Source organism: Podarcis melisellensis (genome assembly GCF_964234715.1).
Source record: "Podarcis melisellensis genome assembly, chromosome: 6".
NCBI classification, from domain to species: domain Eukaryota; kingdom Metazoa; phylum Chordata; class Lepidosauria; order Squamata; family Lacertidae; genus Podarcis; species Podarcis melisellensis.
The window spans coordinates 35,747,557-35,771,146 of record NC_138538.1 but is presented as its reverse complement, the minus strand read 5'-3'; the positions used below and the strand labels follow the sequence as shown (position 1 = coordinate 35,771,146).

The 23,590-nt window shown below is 41.7% G+C and overlaps 1 protein-coding gene across 2 annotated transcripts in view; it reads left to right on the top strand.

Annotated features, from left to right (window-relative positions):
* The first annotated feature begins 8,385 nt into the window (after positions 1-8,385).
* CTTNBP2NL (CTTNBP2 N-terminal like) overlaps positions 8,386-23,590 on the top strand; it is a 31,304-nt gene continuing 16,099 nt past the window's right edge. The window contains exons 1-2 of one of the 2 annotated variants that reach the window (XM_081916357.1): positions 8,386-8,444; positions 16,989-17,096. In XM_081916357.1, the coding sequence (XP_081772483.1) occupies positions 16,998-17,096 (99 nt within the window). In that variant the 5' untranslated portion in view covers positions 8,386-8,444; positions 16,989-16,997. The other variant, XM_081916356.1, reaches the window with a different exon arrangement.

Here is a 23,590-nt window from a genome sequence, read left to right as displayed (position 1 = left end):
TCCTGTTGCTGCCGCATCCCCTCTAGCTGTGCAAGGAAGGAAAACGTAATGCCGGTGGTTAGTAGATTGGCCGAAATGAAAGCCCACCCTCTCTCACATACCTCCTCTCATGTTTCATAGCTTAGCTTGTTGTACTGCAAATTAGCCTTCAAAAAAAGGGAGGAACTTTAATGAGAAAACATTTCATCCAATGATTGTTCTAATTCATCTTAGTTTTAGCTTTGCACTTTGGGAAGAATAACTGTCCCATAATTGGACTTTGTGTGATTCATAGTTTCACACACAGCACAGTATATTTTTGGGAAAAGCCATAGTTCACCCAAGGTTCAAACCATGACATCCTATCTGAAACTCTGGAAAACTGCTGTCATTCACTAGATGGACCCATGGTCTGACATGGTATCATTATTATATTTATTTATACCCCACATTTTCTCCAGACCGGGACTAACAGCAGCTCTCACACAAATTGAAGTAACACAGATAAAATACAAAAAGCTAGGAACATATGAAAGATAATCATTAGAAGTGATTTAACTCAGTCAGTTCCTGAAGGCCTGTTCCCACCAAGTGTGCCTGTGACAGTGGTGGGACTGAGAGAAGGGCCCTCCTCAAAAATCTCAGAGCCCAGGTAGGTTTGTATGGGAGAATATGGTCTCCCAGATGGACTGGGCCTAAGTTATAGAAGGCTTTGTGGATCATAACCAGCACTTTGAAGTGTACTCCATATAAGGAAGATTCCTTTCGCTTACTAACATCCTATAACATTTTAAATGTGTTTATTGGAGAGGGTAGGGAGGGGGCGAGAGGATTTTTGGTTTGGTTTGACTTGTTCTTGTTTTTATTATGCATTTTATATTTTATCTTGTATTTTTATGCTGTGAACTGCGCTGAGATCTACGGATAAAGCATGGTATACAATTTTTGTTGTTGTTGTCATTGCTGCTGTTATGTACAGCACCATGTTTATAAAGGCTGCATATCTGAACTTCGTTTTTTGAAGTCATAGGCTTTAAAGGAATGTGTGATTTATTCTTGACACATCTTTTATCCAAGAGTAAAAGCTCTTGAGATTGCTTTTAGCTCAGAAACAAAAACACATGTGACCACTTTGTTTTGCTTCTGTGAAGTAATTAAAGTTGCAGAAATAAAAGATTTGAAAAGTAGCAAATGGTGTTTTGTTCCACAAAGAAAGCTGATAGATCTTACTAGTCTCTTTTTGCATCTGATAGTCATTTCATGGTGAGCTTTGGGAACCCAAACAAAGATCAGGCAGGGGAATTGAACTCTGCTTAGGACACATATTTTGTTCTGCTGTCCTATTAGAAAACTAATACTTGCATACACAGTAGAGGTCATTTCTGCTTTCACTGTTGTTAAGTTTCATTGTTCTTCAGACAGAAAGTTTAATTACTTCTAGACAAAGGGGGGGAGCACACTATCACAACTGGATGCTCATAGTAAATGATGAAACCATTTCCAAATACTGAGAATTTTAATTAAATGTGTGTAAAATACTTCAAAGATTAGACAGGCTGGTTTTTTTAAAAAAAATATGCCATGCCTTTTTATAAAGCATGGATCTTCAACCACTATTACATTTAAAACTTGCAGCCCTCCTGTGACAAATAATATGCACAGCACTAGGTGAGAAGTATTTGATGGAAAGAAATTAACATCTACATGCAGCCACTGGGAGAGATCATCAGGGGGTTTGGGCTGGGTGTTCATCAGTATGTGGATGATACCCAGCTCTACCTCTCTTTCAAATCAGAACCAGTGAAGGCGGCGAAGGTCCTGTGTGAGTGTCTGGAGGTGGTTGGAGGATGGATGGTGGCTAACAGATTGAGGTTGAAGTATTGTTTTTGGGGGACAGGAGGCGGGCAGGTGTGGAGGACTCCCTGGTCCTGAATGGGGTAACTGTGCCCCTGAAGGACCAGGTGCACAGCCTGGGAGTCATTTTGGACTCACAGCTGTCCATGGAGGCGCAGGTCAATTCTGTATCCAGGGCAGCTGTTTACCAGGTGGATGTCGTATGTGTTTTTGCAAATCACCCTGGCCACAGTCCCTCATTCAGTACAATCCTATGGATTTTAAAATCAGATGGGGACCACTTGCGGAGGAAGAGGAGTGCGGGGGGAGCGCAGTCCAAGTGTCTTGAGGTGGTGCTGACCTCAACCGTGTCCACTAGAGCGACTATAAACGCACTCAGGAAGCTATTTGCGACACACGGATTGCCAGTCGCACTGGTGAGTGATAATGGGACCACTTTTTCTTCAAGGAATTTGTAACCAAGAATGGAATCCACCACATTCGTTCTGCTCCTTTTCACCTGCCACTAACGGCCAAGCTGAACGCATGGTCCGTACAACCAAAGATGAGCTTAGGCGCATAGTGCATGGAGAATGGACTCTCCAGTTAGCAGAGTTCTTATCACCCCAAAGCAGTGACCGGTCAGAGACCGGCGGAGTTGCTTATGGGGAGGAGGCTCACTACCCTCTTTGATTGTGTGCACCCCGACCAGGCTCTTGAGCAACGGCCATCCACTGTGGTGCGGGGGGCTTCCAAGAAGGTTCTCCCCGGGGGACACTGTGTACATCCAAAACTATGGGCCCGGACAGGGTTGGATCCCTGGTATCATTGCCCACTGTACAGGTCCAGTTTCCTATGAGGTAGGGTTGGAGGGGGGACTGGTTTGGAAGAGACACCTTGACCAGATGAGAGCCAGGGCACCTCTGAACACGGAACTTCAAGGGGAACCAGAGGACAGAGAAATGGGTACTTCAGGAGATTCTGTGCCAGGCAAGGGTGGGAACCAGGCAGGTTGCCGGTGACTGAGTTACCCCAGCAGGGTGACTTCAGGCTGGAATCCTCAGTGGCTCCATTGGCAGTGACCCCTTCGGCGCCAGCCTCCCTGACTGCCCCACTCAGACCATGGGTACTGGAGGAACCTCCTGGGTCACCCACTTGGGCACAGGAACCGCAATAGTCCCAGCGGGAGCAGAAAAGGCCGGCACACCTTGATGACTATGTTTGTTCTTTTTGTTAGGAAGTTGGGGGGAGGAGTGTTATGTATTGGGTTTAACACATTTTATATTACAAGGCGCGTTCTAACCAATTGTATAAGCGTTGGTAGACGAACGTTCTAATGGCAAGTAAGCACATGCACTTTCAACTGTCAACGGTCAATGGTCAGTTCAAGCTTGGCATTATTATTGTGTTGTCCAGTCAGTTTGGTTTTTGTTTTCCTATGAGTGAATTGTTGTCACTGACAAATGTTAAATAAACGTAGTTGAGGAACTTATACTGCCTTGGGCTTCTGACTTTTTCCGAACATTTAACAGAAATCAGGTGCATAGGGTTTTATTTATTTTGTTACAAAAATAATCTAGATGGCTGTCCATCACAAATAGTTTCCAGCATGTTATGAAACAATATCACATCACATCAAACAAAAATAAAATACAGTTATTAAAACCAATCAGCAATTAAATACTGGGGCACAAAATTAAACTTTTGGCCTTAAACAGTCACAGCCCCATCTCCTACAGAGACCCAGTAGAACAGACAAGTTATAAACATGGGAGTGGATTCATTGCCATCAGCACCACAAGGGAGACAGAATTATAGCCAGTGCACCACAACAGAGAAAGCCCTGTCCCTCATTATCGCATAGTGAGCCATGCTCATTGGCAGGATAGCAAGGATACATGCACACACTTGGCCAACTGTGTGGTGTGGATCACTTGTTAAGTGAGGAAGTGTTGCAACAAATAACTAGGTCCCAAATTGCTTTCCAAGTCAGTACTAACATCATAAATTGGCCCCAGTAGAATTTATATAGGCAGCCAGTTCAGATCCCACAGAATAGGTGTTGAGTTGTTATATGCAGATGCACCTGTGAATATACCAGCAGGTGTATTTTCAACCAGTGGCAAACTCCTGACCTTCTTGAAGGAAAGCCCAGTATAGTGCATTTCCATAGTCTAGATGTGAGTTTTCAAGAATGAGTAGCACAGGGAAGGGAATAGCTGAAGTTGGGACAAGATCCATATCTGATAACATGCACTGCTGGTCACCTGGGCCTCAAGTGTCAGCACTGAGGCAGGAATACCCCCACACTACAAACCTGCTCCTTTAGGGAGCATGCGAGTCCATCAAGCACAGGCCACACACCCAATTCCTGAGCACAATAGAGAAGGCCAGGGATGCATCCTTGCAAGGTGCCAAAGGTTCATTTCCTTTACTTCAAACATTTTTTAAACCTCATGCTCACCCAGAGCATCACAGGGCTCTTTGCAGCCCCACAAGGCTTCCTAAAATGATAATTTTAATTTAAGTGGGGGATAGGATTTTAAAACTTTAGAAAAGCCCCATTGTGATTGAGTGCACAGATTTTTTCATTAAAAAAAAGTTTGAAGAGCCCTCAGCCATCTTGCACATTTCCTAAAGTTGAGCACAACACGCAGGATCCTCATGACAGGCTCATTTATACAACATTTCATGCATCTTTACTTATGCCCAGAGAGGCCACTGGCTCGTTTTAATATGTGCTGACATCAGGGCATGTTGTCCAGAAAGGTGGATAGGTTAAACCATTGCTTGTTTTTCATCTCCTGTCACATGGATCCTGGACCAGAGGAGAGCTGGCTGGGCAATTCCTCCAGATGCTGAGTTACAAAGCACCTCTTTTGAGTGGTCAAACAATGCTTCTAATGTTTGAGGGATGTTTTCTACAGTTCAGTTCTTCTGTGTAAATAAAATTGGTCTGCATTCATTGGCATTTCCTAGCAGGATGAGATATTAACACTGAAACATTGCTGAGTTAAATTAAATGCAATGCACAGTGCATAGCTGTATGATATTTTAAGTGAATTGGTGGTATATAAATACTTCCATAAAGAAATAAACAAATTACTGTTGGCAATTTGGGGGGAGGGATGCATGAGAAAGTGACTTACAGTTAGAAATGTGGAAGACTCCTCTTGTGCACAGACCTTATTTGGGGGTCTGGGACCCTTTCATTAGCCAGCCACATTTCTTATCCTGTGTTCAGACACCTGTGGATAATGTGACTAATTTCTTATCTGTCCTATAGTCAGGGGCAGTTCCTGGCTGGGCTTCAGTATCAGCCACCTGTTAGAAGAGCACTGCTGTATAGTCATGTAGTCACAGACAATGTTGATGTAAGATAGGAAAGCGACTTGGGAACTCACCTCAGTGTAGACCAAGACTATGAAAGATGCTACTTACTGGTCATTAAATAAGTTCATCTCTTGCTGTTCTGAGAAAGTTCCACCAACTGAAGGGACCTAAGCTATCTGGCTTTTGTTTCCTCTTTCATCCCTTATTATTATTATTATTATTATTATTATTATTTATACCCCACCCTCCCCGGCCAGGGCTCAGGGCAGCTAATACAGAATATAAATTACAATAAAATGTAATAGAAAAATAGAAAAAAGAAAAAAGTTAATTAAAATATGGCTTAAAATGCAGCTTAAAATGCAGCCTCATTTTAGTAGTAGCCAATAAATCAAGACCATAAAGGGAGGAAACATCAGATATTCACCTGAGCCAGCTATCCATGCTGGTCCTACATGGGCCAGCAAAAAAGCCAAGGGAAAATTTATATACCATATCCCATATAAGGGGTAAGGGTAAGTCCAAGCCGAAGGCCAGGCAGAACAGCTCCATCTTGCAGGCCCTGTGGAAAGATGTCAAATCCTGCAGGGCCCTGGTCTATTGTGACAGAGCATTCCACCAAGTTGGGGCCAGTGCTGAAAAGGCCCTGGCCCTAGTTGAAACCAATCTAACCTCCTTGATGCTCAGGACCTCCAAAGTGTTGTTATTTGTGGACCTTAAGGTCCTCCTTGGGGCATACCAAGAGAGAAAGTCCCATAGGTACGAGGGTCCTAGGCCTCATAGGGTTTTAAAGGTCAAAACCAGCACCTTAAACCTTAAATCTTGCCTCAAATTAAATGTTTGTCAAGGAACAGTACTGGTGTGCTCTTTCCTTTGTACCAATCTAAAAAGAACCTCTGCTCCTGGCAGAACACCCTCCAGACAAAAGAGTTTCCATAAGAACATGAGAAGTCCCTGCTGGATCAGGCCAGTGGCCCATCTAGACCAGCGTCCTCTTCGCATAGTAACCAACCAGATGCCAGTGGGAAGCCTGAAAAAGGGACCTGAATGCAACAGAAACTTCCCTTTCTGTTGTTTCTAGAGACTGGTATTCAGAACTATTGCTGCCTCTATCAGTGGAGTTAGAACATAGTCATCAGGGTTAGTAGCCATGGATGTTCTTCATCCACTGTCATTGGTCAAGGCAATTTCCCTGCCGAAACCAGGCCTGTAAACAGATTGAAAGTGGTGCAGGTAATTATTTTGCCCCCTAGGCAAGACTAACTACTGGGGCGCGCGCGCGCGCACACACACACACACTAACTTCAATTTTTAAAAAGAAAAGAAAAGAGTATTATAGGGGGAAAATGAAAGGCAAAAAAGTTGAAACTTCTAACAAAATTAAATTGCAAGATTAAGTAATGCAACAATCTTTGATTGTCTTTCTCAAATAAAAAAAGAAAATATTTTAGGACACAAATCATTTTGAAAAGAGTCTCTTCAAAGTTTCCATTTCAGGCACATCAATTTGTTACCAATTCCTTTAGGTCAGGTGCTGATGCTTGGACATGTTCAATTGATATAGTTGCCAAGCAATTATATTTTGCAACATTGTTGAGCAGATAAGTCTATATAGTTGCCAAGCAATTATATTTTGCAACGTTGTTGAGCTTATGTAAGTTTTTGTAAATTAGAGCTTTGAGAAATTGCATTCAGCACTTTCCACTGGCACTAAACGTGTGGGAAGGATCGTTAGAGCAACAGATACATTAGACAAATTATCCAGGAGTTTTTGTTGTAGTGTGAAAAGAAATACACTTTGTGGCAACATGGACTTTGGAAGTCTTCGAGCTATAGCTATAAGTTCATGGCACAGATCTTCAGTATCAATATCTTGCTTCCATTGTGCATCAATGTATTTTCCAAATTGCTGCTGGCCTAAAGTACGTACATCTTCAGGAAGCTTTTTTGTTGATACTGTATATATCATACAGGAAGCCAGATAGAGAATTATATTGTTGTAGCTGTTGGAATCTCTCTTCCACAAACTGTATGGCCATATCTAAGACAGCATAGTAGAAACCTGTTTTGAATTTCTTCTTTGGAGTTTGTGGTGCCTCTTCTAAGGCTTCATATTTCAGTTTCTTTCTCATTTTCTAACTTGTTCTGTCTCAAAATTTGGTACTAGTATTTCTAGCTGCTTTGCAATCTCAGTAGCAGAACTTGCTGGAAATTTTTTCATCACACTTGCAGTCATTTGGTCATTTGCAACTGGCTTGTAGCTGAATTTAAATCATCTTCCTAATTTTGTAGTAGCTTGCTGTAAGATTGACTTCAAAAAGGATCTCTTACCATGTAAGAAGGGATACCACAGACTCGAACTTACCAATTGCATCAGCAATGGCCTTAACTTCAATTCAGGAAGTATTTCCAGATAAACCTTTTAGGTGCGTGTCATCAAAAATCTCATCAAAAATATCACACATGATGTAGCACACACACACACACCGTTTGAATGGCATTGCCCATTAACGGGGGTGGGGCTCAAATATTTTATTGGGGGGGTGACAAAGGGATCTTGGTCCCTAGGGCTTGGTTCCTATGCCCAGTCCTAACCCCCAACTGCCACAGACTCTTTTGCTTGCTGAAGCGCTGGGACCAGGGCCAGATTTAGGTTTGATGAGGCCCTAAGCTACTGAAGCTAATGGGGCCCTTTAGATGTCCAGCTGTCCTTTGTCAACAACAAATTGTTGCAGTTTTTTGTGTTGAATATATGCTGTGCGGTAATTTATGGACCCAATAGGTATCTAAAGCCATTTACACATGCAGAATGTAGGCACCCTATATATAGAAATGAATGAATCGATTATATTTTAGGGAGCAGGCTAGCAGGCGGGGCCCATTACTTACATCATAGGAGCCTACAGAACACAAAACACTGTTGCTGTATGTAGATTATGTAGATTTTATTTTATTTGTTTTTTATCTTATATTTTGGAAATGTACACCCCGGTTTGTGTGTGTCCCCCCCCTTTGCTTTTTTGTGGGGGGGCGCTCCAAGAGAGTGGGGCCCTAAGCTTTAACTTGTTTAGTTTATACGTATATCCAGCGCTGGTTGGGACAGAAAAGCCTCCACTGCTACATTTCTGCCAAGCAGCCCCGACTGAAGCTTTTCCTGGAAGCATTTTTGAATTTGGCGCCAGAGGGTCCGTCGCTAAGGTGGTTGCTAAGGACGCCCTGGGCTCTCAGAAAGACGTCGCTATTTCCTCCTTCCTGCATTCAGGCCAGGCTGGAGAAGGCACTCCTTGCGAATCGCTCTGGTAAGGGCTGCTTTCTCCGGGTCCTCCCCTCGCTGAGCTTTTTTGCATAAGGAAAGGGAGCTCCCTGTTTCTCTCTGCGTGTTTCCCACCCTTCCACCCGGGGGGGGGGGGGAGAAGGCTGCTTGTTTCTCTCTGTGTGTTTTTCCCTCCTCCACCCGGTGAAAAAGGCTGTTTGCTTTGTTTCACTCGGTCACTGATAAAGTCTTCCATCGGGAGCTTGCCTACTTCAGCGTTGCCTGCCTTCTGTGCGTTGCCTTGCATGTAAGTTTGGAGCTGCTGGCTTAGAAAAGCTTCCTTCGAGTTTAAGTTTGGAGCGGCAGGTTTGAAATGCTCTCTCTGTTTGTTTGGTTAGAGAGCACAGCTTTTGATTATCATTTTTTAAGACTACAGCTGCTCATGTATTTATTTTTTAAAAAATGTTCTCTCTGTGTGTTTTGCATTTACGTTTGGAGATGCTGGTTATTTTTTTATTTCTTTTTAAAGGCTCTGTTTTTCATTCAGCTTTAGCTCCCCCTTAACTTTTGGCCTCGTCCACTTGGCCCTCAGAGCGATGGTAATAATCTGGCGCTCTGTCAGAAAAGGGTACCCTGCCCTTGTTTTAGAACATCAGGTACTAGGGAGAGGGGGATGCATTGAGCAAGTCCCCAAAGGAAAAGCAGGAACTGGGTGTAGGGCCCCTTCAGAGATCAGTCTGCACCTTCAAATGCAACTGATGATCAATAAAAGTTATTGCAAAAAATAATAATTTTACATTTGGCAAAAATAAGTGTTTGCTTGCACAGTTGTAACAGATCCTATCATGGGAAAACACAATTACAACTATATAATGTGTGAAATGACCCTGCATTTCTGGGACTTGGGAGCTAAGTGTGTGTGAGAGAGAGATTCTAAGGTTTGGTCGTCTTGTAATCCATATTTAATTTCCTAAATGAGAAGTGCTGCTGATCAAGATTTTACTGAGAATCCTCACAATCTCAGAAGTGTAAGGATGGTTGTGGTAGTTTGGTGATACAGCATGAATTACTTTGCACATGCCCAAGCTGAGCAAGTTTTTAAAAGCATATTTTGAATGGATGAAAGTGTATTTATTTGTTCTAAGTAATAAAATGAGTCTTTGGTGTGATAACAACAAAGAGAGGGAAATGAAAATGACTGGTGATTGTGGGGGTACCGTGAGCACAAAGGTATGTTTTGGGCAGGAGCAGGTCAGATAAACCTTGTGGTCACAGACTTCTTTAGAGGATTGCTGTATGAATATGTTTGGTTTTGGATTGTTTTAGATCTGCTTGAAAACAATTTGGTAAGTATCAGAAAAGAATTGAGGGTTTTTATTTCTTTTTAATGGGTGCCAGGATAGTGTTCGATAGGACTTCTTTCTGGAAACAGATCGAGACTAGGAAAAGCAAATGGCTGAAACAAAAATAGAAAGTATTTATATTGACTGCTTAAATAAAGGGCTGCTTTGGACTACTGAAACATTTGCAGTACATGACAATTTGTTTACTATATTTCAAACTTTATTCATGACTCAGTGAAGGATTCTGGCAATCACTTTATGTTTTGACATCCTCTCAATTAATATTATAGTGATCTTACATGTCACCTGCAGTGGTATGTAGTTTTGTATGACATTAGAGAATATTGTAAAGCATTTCTTCCTAGAATGATTTTTTTTAATTTAGAAAATTTCTGAATAATGAGATTACTAATTTAGTAATTAAAAACTGACTTATTTGTATTTTCAAAAATCAATATTAATGTATGATATGGTTCCTCAAGGTTTGCCATCACTGTAACTTACTCTAGCCACTACCTCCAATATCTCTGCTTCTTTTAAAGTTATTGCGCTTGCATGCCACTGCTATACTGAATCTGTGTTTGTTGAAGGTGTGTTTAGTGCCCATAACAGCACTGACAGCATAAGTCTGCAGGAATTCTAAAAGCAAATACACTGTTGTATAGGAAATTAGTTGTATGTTCTAGTTTTTTTTCCTAAAAATGAAGATGTTATATTTCTAACTATTGCTAGCAGTAATTAATTTGGATTGGCAGGAAACAAAGATTGAGGTTCTGATTTGGATATATTGAAGAATATGATTTTAAAACTTTTAATTCCTATGCTCATGAACAGATTTGTATGTATTTCCTTTTGACTATAATAATACAAATATGCTCCTGCAGATCTCTTTAACTGCCACCACCCAAAACTATTGCTATGCATTTTGTAAATTTGATAATTTGTTATCCTCACCGCTTTGGCTATTGTGCCTCCAATATTAAGCAGAAATGTTGCGGCAACTATAGTTTGTTCACGTGCAACACTACACACATGCCAGTGACTTCAATGGAGGAAATGGAAAGAAACCAGATGGCCATATGGCCATTCTAAACGTTTCAGGCAGCAAACAGTGATCTGGATTAAACTCAGAATTATAATTCTCAAGATCCCATAATGCAACAGACTATTCCAGGACCCACTAGTGACATAGCTTTAATGGCTTTAATGTTATCTTAGGACACCACTAGATAATCTTGTGTGTTCTTCACTTCCCCATGCCTTTTTCAGCTTTCATTGTTGCTGCTGTCTCCAGTTGGCTTACCTCAGGCAGACTAAAATGGGGATTTCCACGCTGAACACTGTCTGCCTCTTTTGGAAACAAGTTGTGTCAGACTGTATTTTTTTCTTACACTCCTTCTGACTGAGAAATCCAAGATGTAAAGTAAGGGTGGAGGGAGGTGTGGAGGAAAGTGAGAATGAAACAATTGTTCATGTGCATGGGAGGTAACTTTGCACAATTAATCAGAATGCATGGCTGCCTCCTGAAGGATGGCGTATGTCTTCCTGCTCGTGAAGTCCAAGTGGCCTGCCCTTGATTCAGTTCTGGGTTTCATGCCATGTCACGTAAAAGGTCCCCTTTTGCATTATTTTATTATAGATATAGAATGGTTGGGGGACACTGAACAGTCCTTTTCCCATCCCTGGTAAAGGCTCTATTTGATTTACTTGGAAAAGCTGCCTTTCACACATTTGCAACTACTGTACTAAGAGTATGTACAAGGATGAATGAGGAAAGCCCTTGAAAGGCTAGCTTGTATCTCAGAGTAAATGTTTAGCAGTCCCTGGATTAGGCAGAATGATATCCAGTTAGAATCACCAGAATATGATATGACGTGAATTGAAAAAAAAAAAGCTCTGTATTAGGGGGATGATTGAGAGAAATGAATTGAAGCTACTATCTTCAGTTTGGAGAAATAAAGCTACTGTCTTCAATTTGGAGAATTGAAGAAGGTAAACCAGCAGAGACTTTGTATGATACAGTAGGCTTTGTGCAGCTTTCTATCTAGCTATATGGTTTATGAAACAAGGGTGCTGCCATTTATCTATATTTTACTCAGGGTTTGTGCCTCTGATAATTTCAAGATGGCAAAAAACTTTAAAATCCCTGCTGCTGCCCATCACTTCATGTTGGATGAAGGCACACAAGTTGAAACTTCTTCCAGTAAGACATAAGCTGTGCTCAAACATTTTATCTGGGTGGTGCATTGGAGCTCTGACCTCAGGTGCATGGGCTTCTCTTCATAGAAGCATAGAATTGTAGATAGAGTTAGAAGATACCCTGAGAATCATCTAGTCCACCCCCCTGCAATGCAGGAATATGCAGCTTTCCCAAACGGGGATGGAACCTGCAATCAGCACCCTGCTCTATCTAGCCAACTGAGCTATCCAAGCTTTTCATTTCTGATTTAACTGGGCTCCCAGTCACAGGGAGGTTTCTAAACTTGTTCAACCAAATGCACTTAGAAATCCTCTTTGTATGTTTGCACTAAACACACCAATGTCTGAAGAGGAGCCCCTACACCCAAAGACGTTGGTCTTATTTCATTCTTATGTTGGGGTGAATGTATTACCATGGCTGAAGGAACTATGGTTTAGGAAACAAGCTGATTTTGATAGAGGTTTTCAACCAGTTTTCGATGGGTTGCCCTCCCGTTGAAAGACCTCATTCATAGCATGTTCGTTGGTGGCAAGGAGTAACTTTCATCAGTTTATGGTGTTATTAACTTTGATTCCTATCATTCCTGCCCATGGGCCAAACTACTTGGAGCAGATGGGAGTTGTCCAAAACTTTTGAAGGGCACCATGTTGGCTACCCCTCTTCTATAAGTAAAAAAACCAAACATAGACAGGCTAGTTCTGATCATATCTGTTCTGCTTCCATTGCTGAATGTGAACAGATACATGCCAGCTGATGCTGTGAACCAGATTTGGCTTGACAAATCCAAGGATTCATTCTTTACAGCACCAGTTAGCTATTTCTAGTCTCTTTTTAGGTGCTTCCAAGTCACACAGCCTGGCCTGTGTGAGTGATATTCATGAACAGCATTTCTTTGAGAACAGCCTCCAATTCACAGGCCCCATAGATGTGACTGTTGCAAACTCTGCCTTTAATGGACAAAGTGCTGGCTTAGATCTATCACTTGGCATCATTGCTAGCTGATTCTCAGAACAGTGCTGGAAATTTACAGTACAGCAAAGAGGGAAGTGCAAGAGAATTGGTGACAGAATAAATAAAATAACAGGCATGTCTTTCTGATGATGGAAAGAATGTGCATCAAGTACCTTTCCTAGCGTTGGAATTTGGCTTCTCAATAAAATGCCTTCTCAATAAAATGCCTCTGAAAATGCCTCTCAAAAGACAGTGAAGATTATTGTTGCATTTTAAACCTGAAGCAAAGCGGTAGCAGTACCAGCAAGAGTTCTGCAGAAAAAAATTAGAAATACAAAAAACTGCATCCTCACAGACTATAAATGTAGAGGAGCCTGTGATTTTACCATATCAGTACTTAGAAAGTACTGAATGCCTTTGCAATCACTGAGAAGTCATTTAATTGGATTTCTTGTGCACATGAAGACTGAGCAAAAAATATCAGATTTGTACATACAGATATTTATATGGCTGTTGCTGAATGAATCCCTCTTTTTCTTTTTTAAAAAGGAAGACCTTTATTTTAAGTAACTATCAGTCAGCATAGAAAAATAATAATATATTTTTGTTTGGCACAAGGATACATACCGGTACTTGGCTTTTAGATTTTTCCAGGTTCATTTTTCTTCATATCTTTAGTACGAGACAGAGATAAGAGGCTAGTGATTGTGGGAAAGTGATGCTTTTTCCTCAAATGAAGAAAATTGCATCTCTGAGATTTTATATGCAAAGTTCTGAGTTGTGAAACTTTATAGTAAGCAATTGGACCCAACTGAAGTGTGACTTGAGATGGACAGTGTGTGATGTGATTGTGAGTTACTTCTGGGTAAGTGGGCATAAGATTGCTGCCTAAATAACATTTTTTGAGTCCCATTGTATACTTGGCATTCTATACCATGTAGACTGTAAATACTTTGTGCCATAAAGCTTTTGATGTGCCACAAGGCTTTACTCATTTTTTACTTCTTAGTAGACATGCATTGAACTGTGCTTTTAAGGGGCTGCCCTATATACTGTATTTACTTATTAACGTCAACTGATTTTTCTTCTGAGGCTACTGACATCTGGGTAAACACAATCTGAGTTGCGGTTTTTAGGCTGCATTCACAGTCTACTTAAAAATTACTCAGTTTAAGGATGCTGCAACTGCCCTAGAGTAAGTGGGTTGTGGACACTTTTTAGCAATAGATTAATGGAAATAACTTTTTAATCTCTAAAGTATACAATAAATTGAATTAGCGCTATACATGTAAACTTCTGTAGACATTGCTGTGCTTGCATATATACCACAAGGAAGTAATACATTCCACATTACATGAAAATGACAGCATATTCTCAGCTTGCACATAGGGGAGTTTTTGAAGTGTTGAAAATTCCAGAGTTACTTGGATACAATGAATTTAAATGAGGTTTGTGCACAGAGGAGCCTTGTTTCAGTAACAGGTATGTGTTGTCAAAGAGTTTAGAAGGACAGGAAATATCTTCAATAATTGCAGGAAAATGCTGACCTCTGTTTATTGTAGTTTATGCCAAGGAAATAGCACCAGGCATCTGAGGCAAAACCTTCAAACACAGATCTTAAAAAAGAAAAACCCTCACTGCTGGTACATATTGCTATACTGTATTGGGCTGGCCTTTCAGAATGCCACCACCAGTGTTTTTTTCTGATTGGTGTATTTGTTGAAACAATATAATTCAGAAATGTCACTCTTGTTGCAATAGTCTTGCAATAGTCATGGTTTGTTTAGGTTTAACATGAAGGAGGCTTTTGACAGTAATTCCTGTTCAGCCTACAAATGAAATGCAAGTTGCTGTCTTCACAAAATAATTGTGCTGCTTCACTCTGACTAGAATGTGTGTGCATTTCTTGGTGACATTTTAAAAATTTGAGGGTAGCACAGAACTTACTAGTCACAGGGTAGAGAAGAAGAAAGCATACTAACAAAATTATGTGGTCTATGTTTCTGCAACAGATAGTTCCCTGCCCTATCTAGGTTTAGTAACTGTGAAAATAATAAATGGATTCAAAGGTAGGTAGTATAAGACACCTAAAGAAAATCTACAAGTGTATAAATTATAGCGTGATGTAGAAACCCTGATAAGAACAAGAAGCAGCTTCAGTCTACAGTACAGATGTCAACCCTTCCCAACATGAAAATATCTGTCAGATTTTGGGTTTTTATATTACAATCAGTGGAGTATATGGCCATCTGTTTACTGCTGTTGAGTAAAGCATTTCTGAACTTCAGTTACCAACCATTTGCTGCTACTTCTATCTCACAGCTTTTCTGTAGAGAAGTGCTATTTCTTGTCAAGGTTCTGAGAACTTTATGCAACTCATCAAACTCTACAGGTAGATGTAAAAACCCAAGACAAAGGTGTACTACTGTTTGGAATGGTTTACAGTGGTACCTCAGGTTACAGACGCTTCAGGTTACAGACTCCGCTAACCCAGAAATAGTACCTTGGGTTAAGAACTTTACTTCAGAATGAAAACAGAAATCACACGGCTGCCACGCAGCAGCAATGGGAGGCCCCGTTAGCTAAAGTGGTGCTTCAGTTTAAGAACAGTTTCAGGTTAAGAACGGACCTCCAGAACGAATTAAGTTCTTAACCCAAGGTACCACTGTATTTTTAAGTAAATTGTGCTCCATCATATTTTGCTTTATGTAGCAGTGTCTTCCTGAAGGGCCTGTTGGAGTTGCCAGGAAGTTATAGTAACAGTGCAAATGTGTGCCTGAGGGAAGGATTTCAGAAAGCAGGGAAATGTGGCTAACTTCAAGATCAACATATCACCTCCTCTGTTGTGTCGGTACCAATTTAGGTCTGTCTGGTCTTGTTGGAAATTATGAAAGCAGGCATTTGTGAGTTTTCCAAAGTGTTTAAACTTCCCCTAGACAGTCAACTTGTTTATCTGCAGTACTGAATGTACCTGTACATGGTATGCTGACTGTTGTAATGAGCAGTTATGCTGGGTTCAAGCTGCCACAATATCACAAAGAGCCATACTTATGCATTCATTTGGAGAAGAATCTCTAATGAGACCAGCAGTGTCTTTACTCTCCCTGCCCTGCCTTTGACATCTTTAATGTTCTGCTGAAGAACCTAATATTTCATCTTGAACTCCAGTATGGGACTGATCCAATAAATGCAGTGAGAATTCAGCAGATGGCCTAGTTTCTTATGACATATTCAGTACATTCATACATCTTCTCTGAGCAGCTGGATCACTACTATGCCTTAAACAAATCTAAATGTGTCTTTGTTTAGATCAGCATAGAATAATACAAATCACTTGCAAAGTGGTAATGGATGTGGAGCATTTTGCATGCAATAGTCTCTTAAGCATACAGAAACGCTGAGATAGATATATCATAATTTCAAGATGCTTGCTTGCTGTAATTTATTTTTTGACTATTTGATGGAATAAGGTGAGTAGTTGGACTCAAAATGTGTGAGGAAACTGATTTTGGGTAATATGCTTTCAAGTGATTGGTATCGTAGTGACTTCTAATAGATGGGGCTTCAAATTTATTAGATAGGATGACTGCTAGTGATTCCAGCATGAGTGAATGCCTTGAAAATTTGTCAGAGAGTGTCTGTGTGTAGGATGTGGTTTTGCCACACTCTATGTAGTATTTCAAACATTAATTTTAAAGTTTAAAATCGTAGGGCTTTAGAATGGTTCTCAATGGGATATTTAGCTATATAGTCTAAATGCCAAGTTTGGTTAATGAGCCCTCTCATTATCCTAGTTAAATGGGTTGTTACTTGGTTGCTAATGCTGCTGTATTAAAAGTTGTGTTGTTCCCAGGCCATCTGGGTGTGCATATGCTTGTGAGCCCAGGAGAAACGGTGAAGGATTGCTGATTTGCAAAGTAATTAAGCTGGCCATAAAAAAGAGAAGTGTTGGGTGGGTGGGTTTTTTAAAGGAGCTTCCAGACTGAGACCTTGGAAACTTCAAACTTGTATGTCATAAGTTCTTTATGGCATTATAAAAGTATGCTTGCTGGCTGTTCAAAAACAGTATCTAGCTTAATGTTCTCTCTCTCTCCAGGTGTTCAAGATGAATCTGGACAAACTCAGCAAACCTGAACTACTGACACTATTTAGCATTCTTGAAGGGGAACTAGAAGCCCGAGATGTTGTCATAGAAGCCTTGAAGGTAAGCTATAAATTACTGGAAGAGCTGCTATGCAAGAGTGCTGCTGCAGGTGCTGTCCTCATTTTCTACCCAAAGATATATTGTTCACTAGCAATGGTTTATATACTGTTCAACAGTTCAGGCTTTATTAGCAGTCTTGGACCTTAAATGGTATGTAGCCACCTATATATTGGCATTTCATGTCCAAATTGATAACAGGTACAGAAAGTGCTCTGGTTAAACACCTTGATTATTACAAATTCAAACGCATCATTTTAAAATCAGAATTGTTCTCATTTCATCACAGAAGAATAGTGCAACTTGAAGATCTTGTTCTAACTGTCATGTTTCAGCATGTTGTTCTAAAAAATTGGCCTGGTGAACAGCAGCTTTAGGAGTCTCAACAGGCAGAAGCAGCAATACAGATATTTCCTCTGAATACCTAACTATCCTCGCTGGCTTCTATCAGTCCTCTTCTGAGGCCTCCTCTGCAGTACAATATTTGTACAGGGTTAAATTCTGTTGCTAGGAGACATATTGGCATGATTTGGTTCTCAATAGACCTTATCCGCCTAGTATTTTTAAGTGTTTTCATCACATTTAATTTATGCTTACCCCTTTTTTGCTTTTTCGGTTGGCGGTGATGAAAACAAGGCTTGCTTGGTAAATGTATGTATTTGCTTAACTGCTTAAAGAAAAAACAAGAAGAATGAACCACCACAATTTTTTGTCTGTTGGTGTTTTCTGCAAGGGTAAATAACAAAACACGTACGTTTCCAAGCACAATTCAAAGTGTTGGTTCTGACCTTTAAAGCCCTAAACCAGGCATAGGCAAACTCCAGCCACCCAGATGTTTTGGAACTACAATTCCCATCATCCCTTGCTAACAGGACCAGTGGTCAGGGGTGATGGAAATTGTAGTCTCAAAACATCTGGAGGGCCAGAGTTTGCCTATGCCTGCCCTAAACAGCCTTGGCCCTGAATACCTGAAGGAGCATCTCCACCCCCATCATTCAGCCCAGACACTGAGGTCCAGTGCCGAGGGCCTTCTGGCGGTTCCCTCGCTGTGAGGGAACTAGGCAGAGAGCCTTCTCAGTAGTGGCACCCACCCTGTGGAATGCCCTCCCATTAGATGTCAAAGAAATAAACAACTATCTGACATTTAGAAGACACCTGAAGGCAGCCCTGTTTAGGGAAGTTTTTAATGACTGATGTTTTAATGTATTTTTAATCTTTTGTTGGAAGCCACCCAGAGTGGCTGGGGAAACCCAGCCAGATGGACGGGGTATAAATAATAAATAATAATAATTACATAACTTTATAAGTAACTTTTTAAGCCTAGCTATTCTGAGGATAATGTCTAGGCAAGAGGAGAGGAGAGGTGGCAAAAATACAACTTGTATAAAATGGCATTGTTCTTAGTGAAACGGCGTGGCAATCAATCATATAAAGTCATTCCTCTTAGCTTTTTATTCAGTCTGAAGGTGCCCGTTATGTAAAAGTTAGAGACAAATAAGGATGGGTTGGAGCATGTGAAGACAAGTGATGCCATTGGTAGACTTGTGCATGGCTATTAATGAGTAAGAACATAGATTACCATAGTATATTTTATTAGTATTTATAATTTTATTATTATTTCACAACATTTATATCCTGTTTGATTGTAATAAAACTAATAAGTCATTTACAAAAATAAAAATTAAAACATTAAAATCATTGATAAAAGACATTTAAACAATTCTTAAGAAAGTTAAATCAGCTGTAAGCAAAAAGAGATCAAAGCACATGTCTGCATTCTACATGTCTGGGTAGGTTTGCCAAATTTTATTTTATTTTTTAATGTTTTAAGCAGTTGCCAGATAGAGCACAGCAATGGGGCCTGCCTGTTGTCAACAGGTAGGGAGCTCCACTAGATTCCTCCCACATTAAGCTGTATTAATTGAGTTGTGTGCCAGATGGAGTCACCCAGGCAAGGGCAAAATCTGTAATGAATGTTTTAGTGCTGCCTAAAAGCTAAAAGAGAGCTACTGCTACTGCTGTAAGACTGTTCTACCTCAATATCTTCTAGGGCCACTGTAAAAACATGTGATTGTTTAAAGGAATTTAAAGACAATTAACACCCAATAAAAGCAACCAGGGATCGAGTTTGCAGAACATTTGCTGCAAAATCCACTGCTGCTATGCTGTTAGATCCTGGGTTCTTCTGGGGCGCAGCAGCTGGAACTTTCTGTCTGCCAGCCTCATGGGAATCTGTAAACAAACAAACCCACTCAGGGAATCAATTTGTTGAGCAAAAAGGAAAAAACACCTCCTTTCCACTGCCTTTACCTGCTATGAATTGTTGCAAGTCCCCACTTGTCTGTATTAAAATTAATTAGAAGGCATTTGAATGAGTAGTCTGGGCACTTGCTGTTGCCACAGCAAGTTGCATGAGAGATCAAATCAAAGCACAGATCAGCAAAACAAATATCAGTTTTGCTAAAAGTCTCACAAACGTGAAAGGAAAGAAAACAAGATGCCATCTTTGAAAACCTGTCTAGTTGCTTTGAAATCTGTAAGTGTTCTGACTTCTCTTAATCCACCCTGTACCCCCACTGCACACTGACCCACCACTGTCACTGCCAGAGGTACAGGAATGTCATAGAATTATCATAAATATTTGAAGTACTTGGCAGTTAAAACTCTCAGCCTATAAAGCCTAGAAAAAGGAGGAGCTGCATGCTTTTGGTGGGAAGGGATACAAAGATGTATGGAGGCATTACCAATGCAGAAGGAAGAGGGGATGCTCTGGTGCTTATCTATCTATCTACCTATCCATCTATCTATCTATCTATCATCTATCATCTATCTATCTATCTATCTATCTATCATCTATCATCTCCCGCCCATCTGGCTGGGTTTCCGCAGCCACTCTAGTGGCTTCCAACAAAATATTAAAAACACGATAATACATCAAACATTAAAAACTTCCCTAAAAGGACTGCCTTCAGATGTCGTCTAAAAGTCAGATAGTTGTTTATTTCCTTGACATCAGATGGAAGGGCGTTCCACAGGGCAGGTGCCACTACCGAGAAGGCCTTCTGCCTGGTTTCCTGTAGCTTTGCTTCTCGCAGAAGGCCCTTGGAGCTGGACCTCAGTGTCTGGGCTGAACAATGTGGGTGGAGACACCCCTTCAGATCTTCTCTTCAAGCTCCCTTTCTGCCTTTCCATTTTTTAACATAGGTAGTTGATGTGTATATGGCAGCTGTAGTCTATAGACTCCAGACTTGGCTGCCTGAGTTACACCTGAGTTGACTCCTCATCTTGTTCCAAACAGAACAAGGAAGGGAGATAAGTCATTCTTCTTTTCTGTTCCACATATTAGGAAGAGGAAAATCAGATGCTTACTGCCTATCCTACTCTGGATACTGAGGGATGAAAGCTGAGTGTATGCACAAACTTTTTTTTTTTAAGCAAGCCTGTTTGAATAAAAGCATTTAATAATGCCGTCTTGTCTCTTTTCTCTTGGGAGAGATTTGAATATGGGTTCCAGTTTCAGGTTGTTCATGTGGTATAGACTAAACTGATTTCATTTCTGCAAAATATGTGCAATACTTCCTCAGCAGACAATGATTTCTGGTTCTGTCTGAGCTGGCTGTCTTTAAAATAAAAAAAGGACGCTTAATTCTCCTTTCACTTGGCTTCTTCCTCTTTTTGTTTTTTCATGCTTTTTATTTGCCACTTTCTTATTACTGTTTCTGAGGAATGAATCCAGTATTTTAGTGACTTTATTAAAGCTTTATCTAGTACATGCAAGCAAAACCAATGTGTTTTCCCATTTGGTAATTTTGGAAAAGGAAGGAAATGGGCCTCTTTCTGCAGCCAACTATGGGGAAGTCCGTGTGCTCATCCTTTTCAAAATCTGTGCCAAAGCCAAGATACTACTAATCGCAAATGACACTGGCTTATATCCAACAGAAGCCTGTGAAATGACTTCTGAGGAAGGGGAATTTCCTGCCCCCATTGCTGCAGCCCTCAGAATCCCCTGAAAAGTGTCTCCTGAGGGTGTTAGCCTTTTGGGTGAATTGCCTTACAGACTAAGTAAGAACTCCCATTCTAACACTTTAGGATAATAGATTTGGCATTTCGTACCGACTTATGTACCGTATTTTTCGCACCATAGGATGCACCGGACAATAGGACGCACCTTGTTTTAGAGGGGGGAGAACAAGGGAAAAAAATTCTTCTGCTCTCTGCCCAGCGCCCCTTCAGCGAAGCGGCAGGAGGCTCTGCGCAGAGAGTGGGAGAATTTTCCCCCTTTTGTTTTCCCGTTCTAAAACAAGGTGCCGTTTAAGGTGCGTTCAGGCGGCTACCTTGGAAGCCTGGAGAGCGAGAGGGGTCGGTGCGCACCGACCCCTCTCGCACTCCAGGCTTCAGGTTCCTTTCGACCTGCTCTTTGGGGCTGGCGGGGGAAGCCCACCACCAGCCCCAAAGAGCAGGTCAGGGAGCAGCGGCCATAGGCGCACGTCACCTCTCCAGCCGGGAGAGGGTCGCGGGGGGCTGCTTTAGCCCCGTGCGTGCTCTCCCGGCTGGAGAGGTGACGCGCGCCTATGGAGGCTCCTGCCATAGGCGCGCGTCACCTCTCCAGCCGGGAGAGCGCGCGCGGGGCTAAAGCAGCCCCCCGCGACCCTCTCCCGGCTGGAGAGGTGACGCGCGCCTATGGCAGGAGCCTCCATAGCCGAGCGTCACCTCTCCAGCCGGGAGAGCACGCGCGGGGCTAAAGCAGCCCCCCGCAACCGTCTCCCGGCTGGAGACGCGGGGCTGGGGCGGGGGAAGCCCGAGCTTCCCCCTCCCCCAGAACGGGACCCAGAGCCATGCCGAAGCTGCGCGCAGCTTTGGCATCCTCTGGGAGCTTTCCGGGCTGGGGGAGGAAGAAGCCCTCCGCCAGCCTCCAAACCATGTCGGGAGACAGCGGGAGGGCGCGCTGCGCCTCTCCCGCTGTCTCCCGAGTTTGCGGGGCTGGCGACGGGGAGGAGCAGGCTTCTCCCCCCCGCCAGCCTTCTAGCGAAGTCAGGGGGCAGCGGGAAGGGCGCTCTGCGCCTCTCCCGCTGTCCCCCGAGTTTGCGGGGCTGGCGACGGGGAGGAGCAGGCTTCTCCCCCCGCCAGCCTTCTAACCAAGTCGGGGGACAGCGGGATGGCGGTGTTCCGCCTCCCCGCTGTCCCCCGGGCTTGTGGGGCTGGTGGTGGGGCTCTCCTGAAGCCTGGAGAGCGAGAGGGTCGGTGCGCACCGACCCCTCTCGCTCTCCAGCTTCAGCGAAAGCCTGTATTCGCACCATAGGATGCACACACATTTCCCCTTCATTTTTGGAGGGGAAAAAGTGTGTCCTATGGTGCGAAAAATACGGGTATATGGTTATGCATCAATGCTAGTAAGAACAAAAGGGGTTGTTCACCTGCTATGCATGTATGAGAATTCAGTTTGCATTTAAAGGTGAACTTACCTAGCACACTTTCCTTAACAAGATGCAAACTAAAACAGACATTCTTTGAAATTTGCACTTCTCTGAATTTTGCAATGCAGTTCTCCTGTCCAGTAGAAATGTGTGCAAAAATGCATACATTAAGGAAAACAACATTAAAATGAATTATATTTTGGAAAACTGCTTTGTGAAAATGTGTTTATGTAAAATTACACACAAATAAGTGTATATTAGTAGAAATTCAGTGATGAATTTCCAACAACTTTTTAAATTTAAAAAAAAAAACCCCTGACATGGATATGTGAAGAAATGAACTTATGATTGAGAACCTGAGAGAAACTAAAACTGACAGATTCACCCATCCCTGCCACCTGCACTAAGTTGAACAATAAGCTGGGCATTATGCTTTCTCAAGTGGCAAGCTATACAAATACCGTGAGATAATGAAAAATTGCTCATTTAAATTGAAGCTCATTTGGAAGAAACCTGTCTTGTTTTACTTCACCTTTGTGATTTAATTCATTGCAAATTTCTTTGCACATGAATTTAATTAGCGTTTGTCTAGATGAAGAATTTACAAAAATAGAGAGAGAGAGAGAGAGAGAGAGAGAGAGAGAGAGAGAGAGAACTATTTCAAGCTATAGTTTGAAGAAAATTGGAGAAAATTGATGAGAGTAACATTGGCCTTTCAGCCTTGAGGAACAGTCTTAATTGTGTAACAAGAAGATTATCTGCCTTGAGCTTTTTCATGAAGAAATGAGAGTAGTAAAAATAAAATCTTGAAGTGAATTAAGCAATGATAGACCATAGTTGAGCATGGTTTTCTTTTCAGAAACTAGGATGAATGTTTTAATGATTGGAACTGCAGCTGGGATTACTTACCAGGATAGCTAGGAGTCATGCACAAAAGAGTGGAGACAATACTTAGCTGATTCCTGAAAGCTGAACAGGATTTGAACAGCAGGTGATAGTGTGTGTGTGTGTGTGTGTGTGTGTGTGTGTGTGTGTGTGTAAAAAAATTAGTCAGGATCTTTGAAACTTACTCTGCAAGGTATG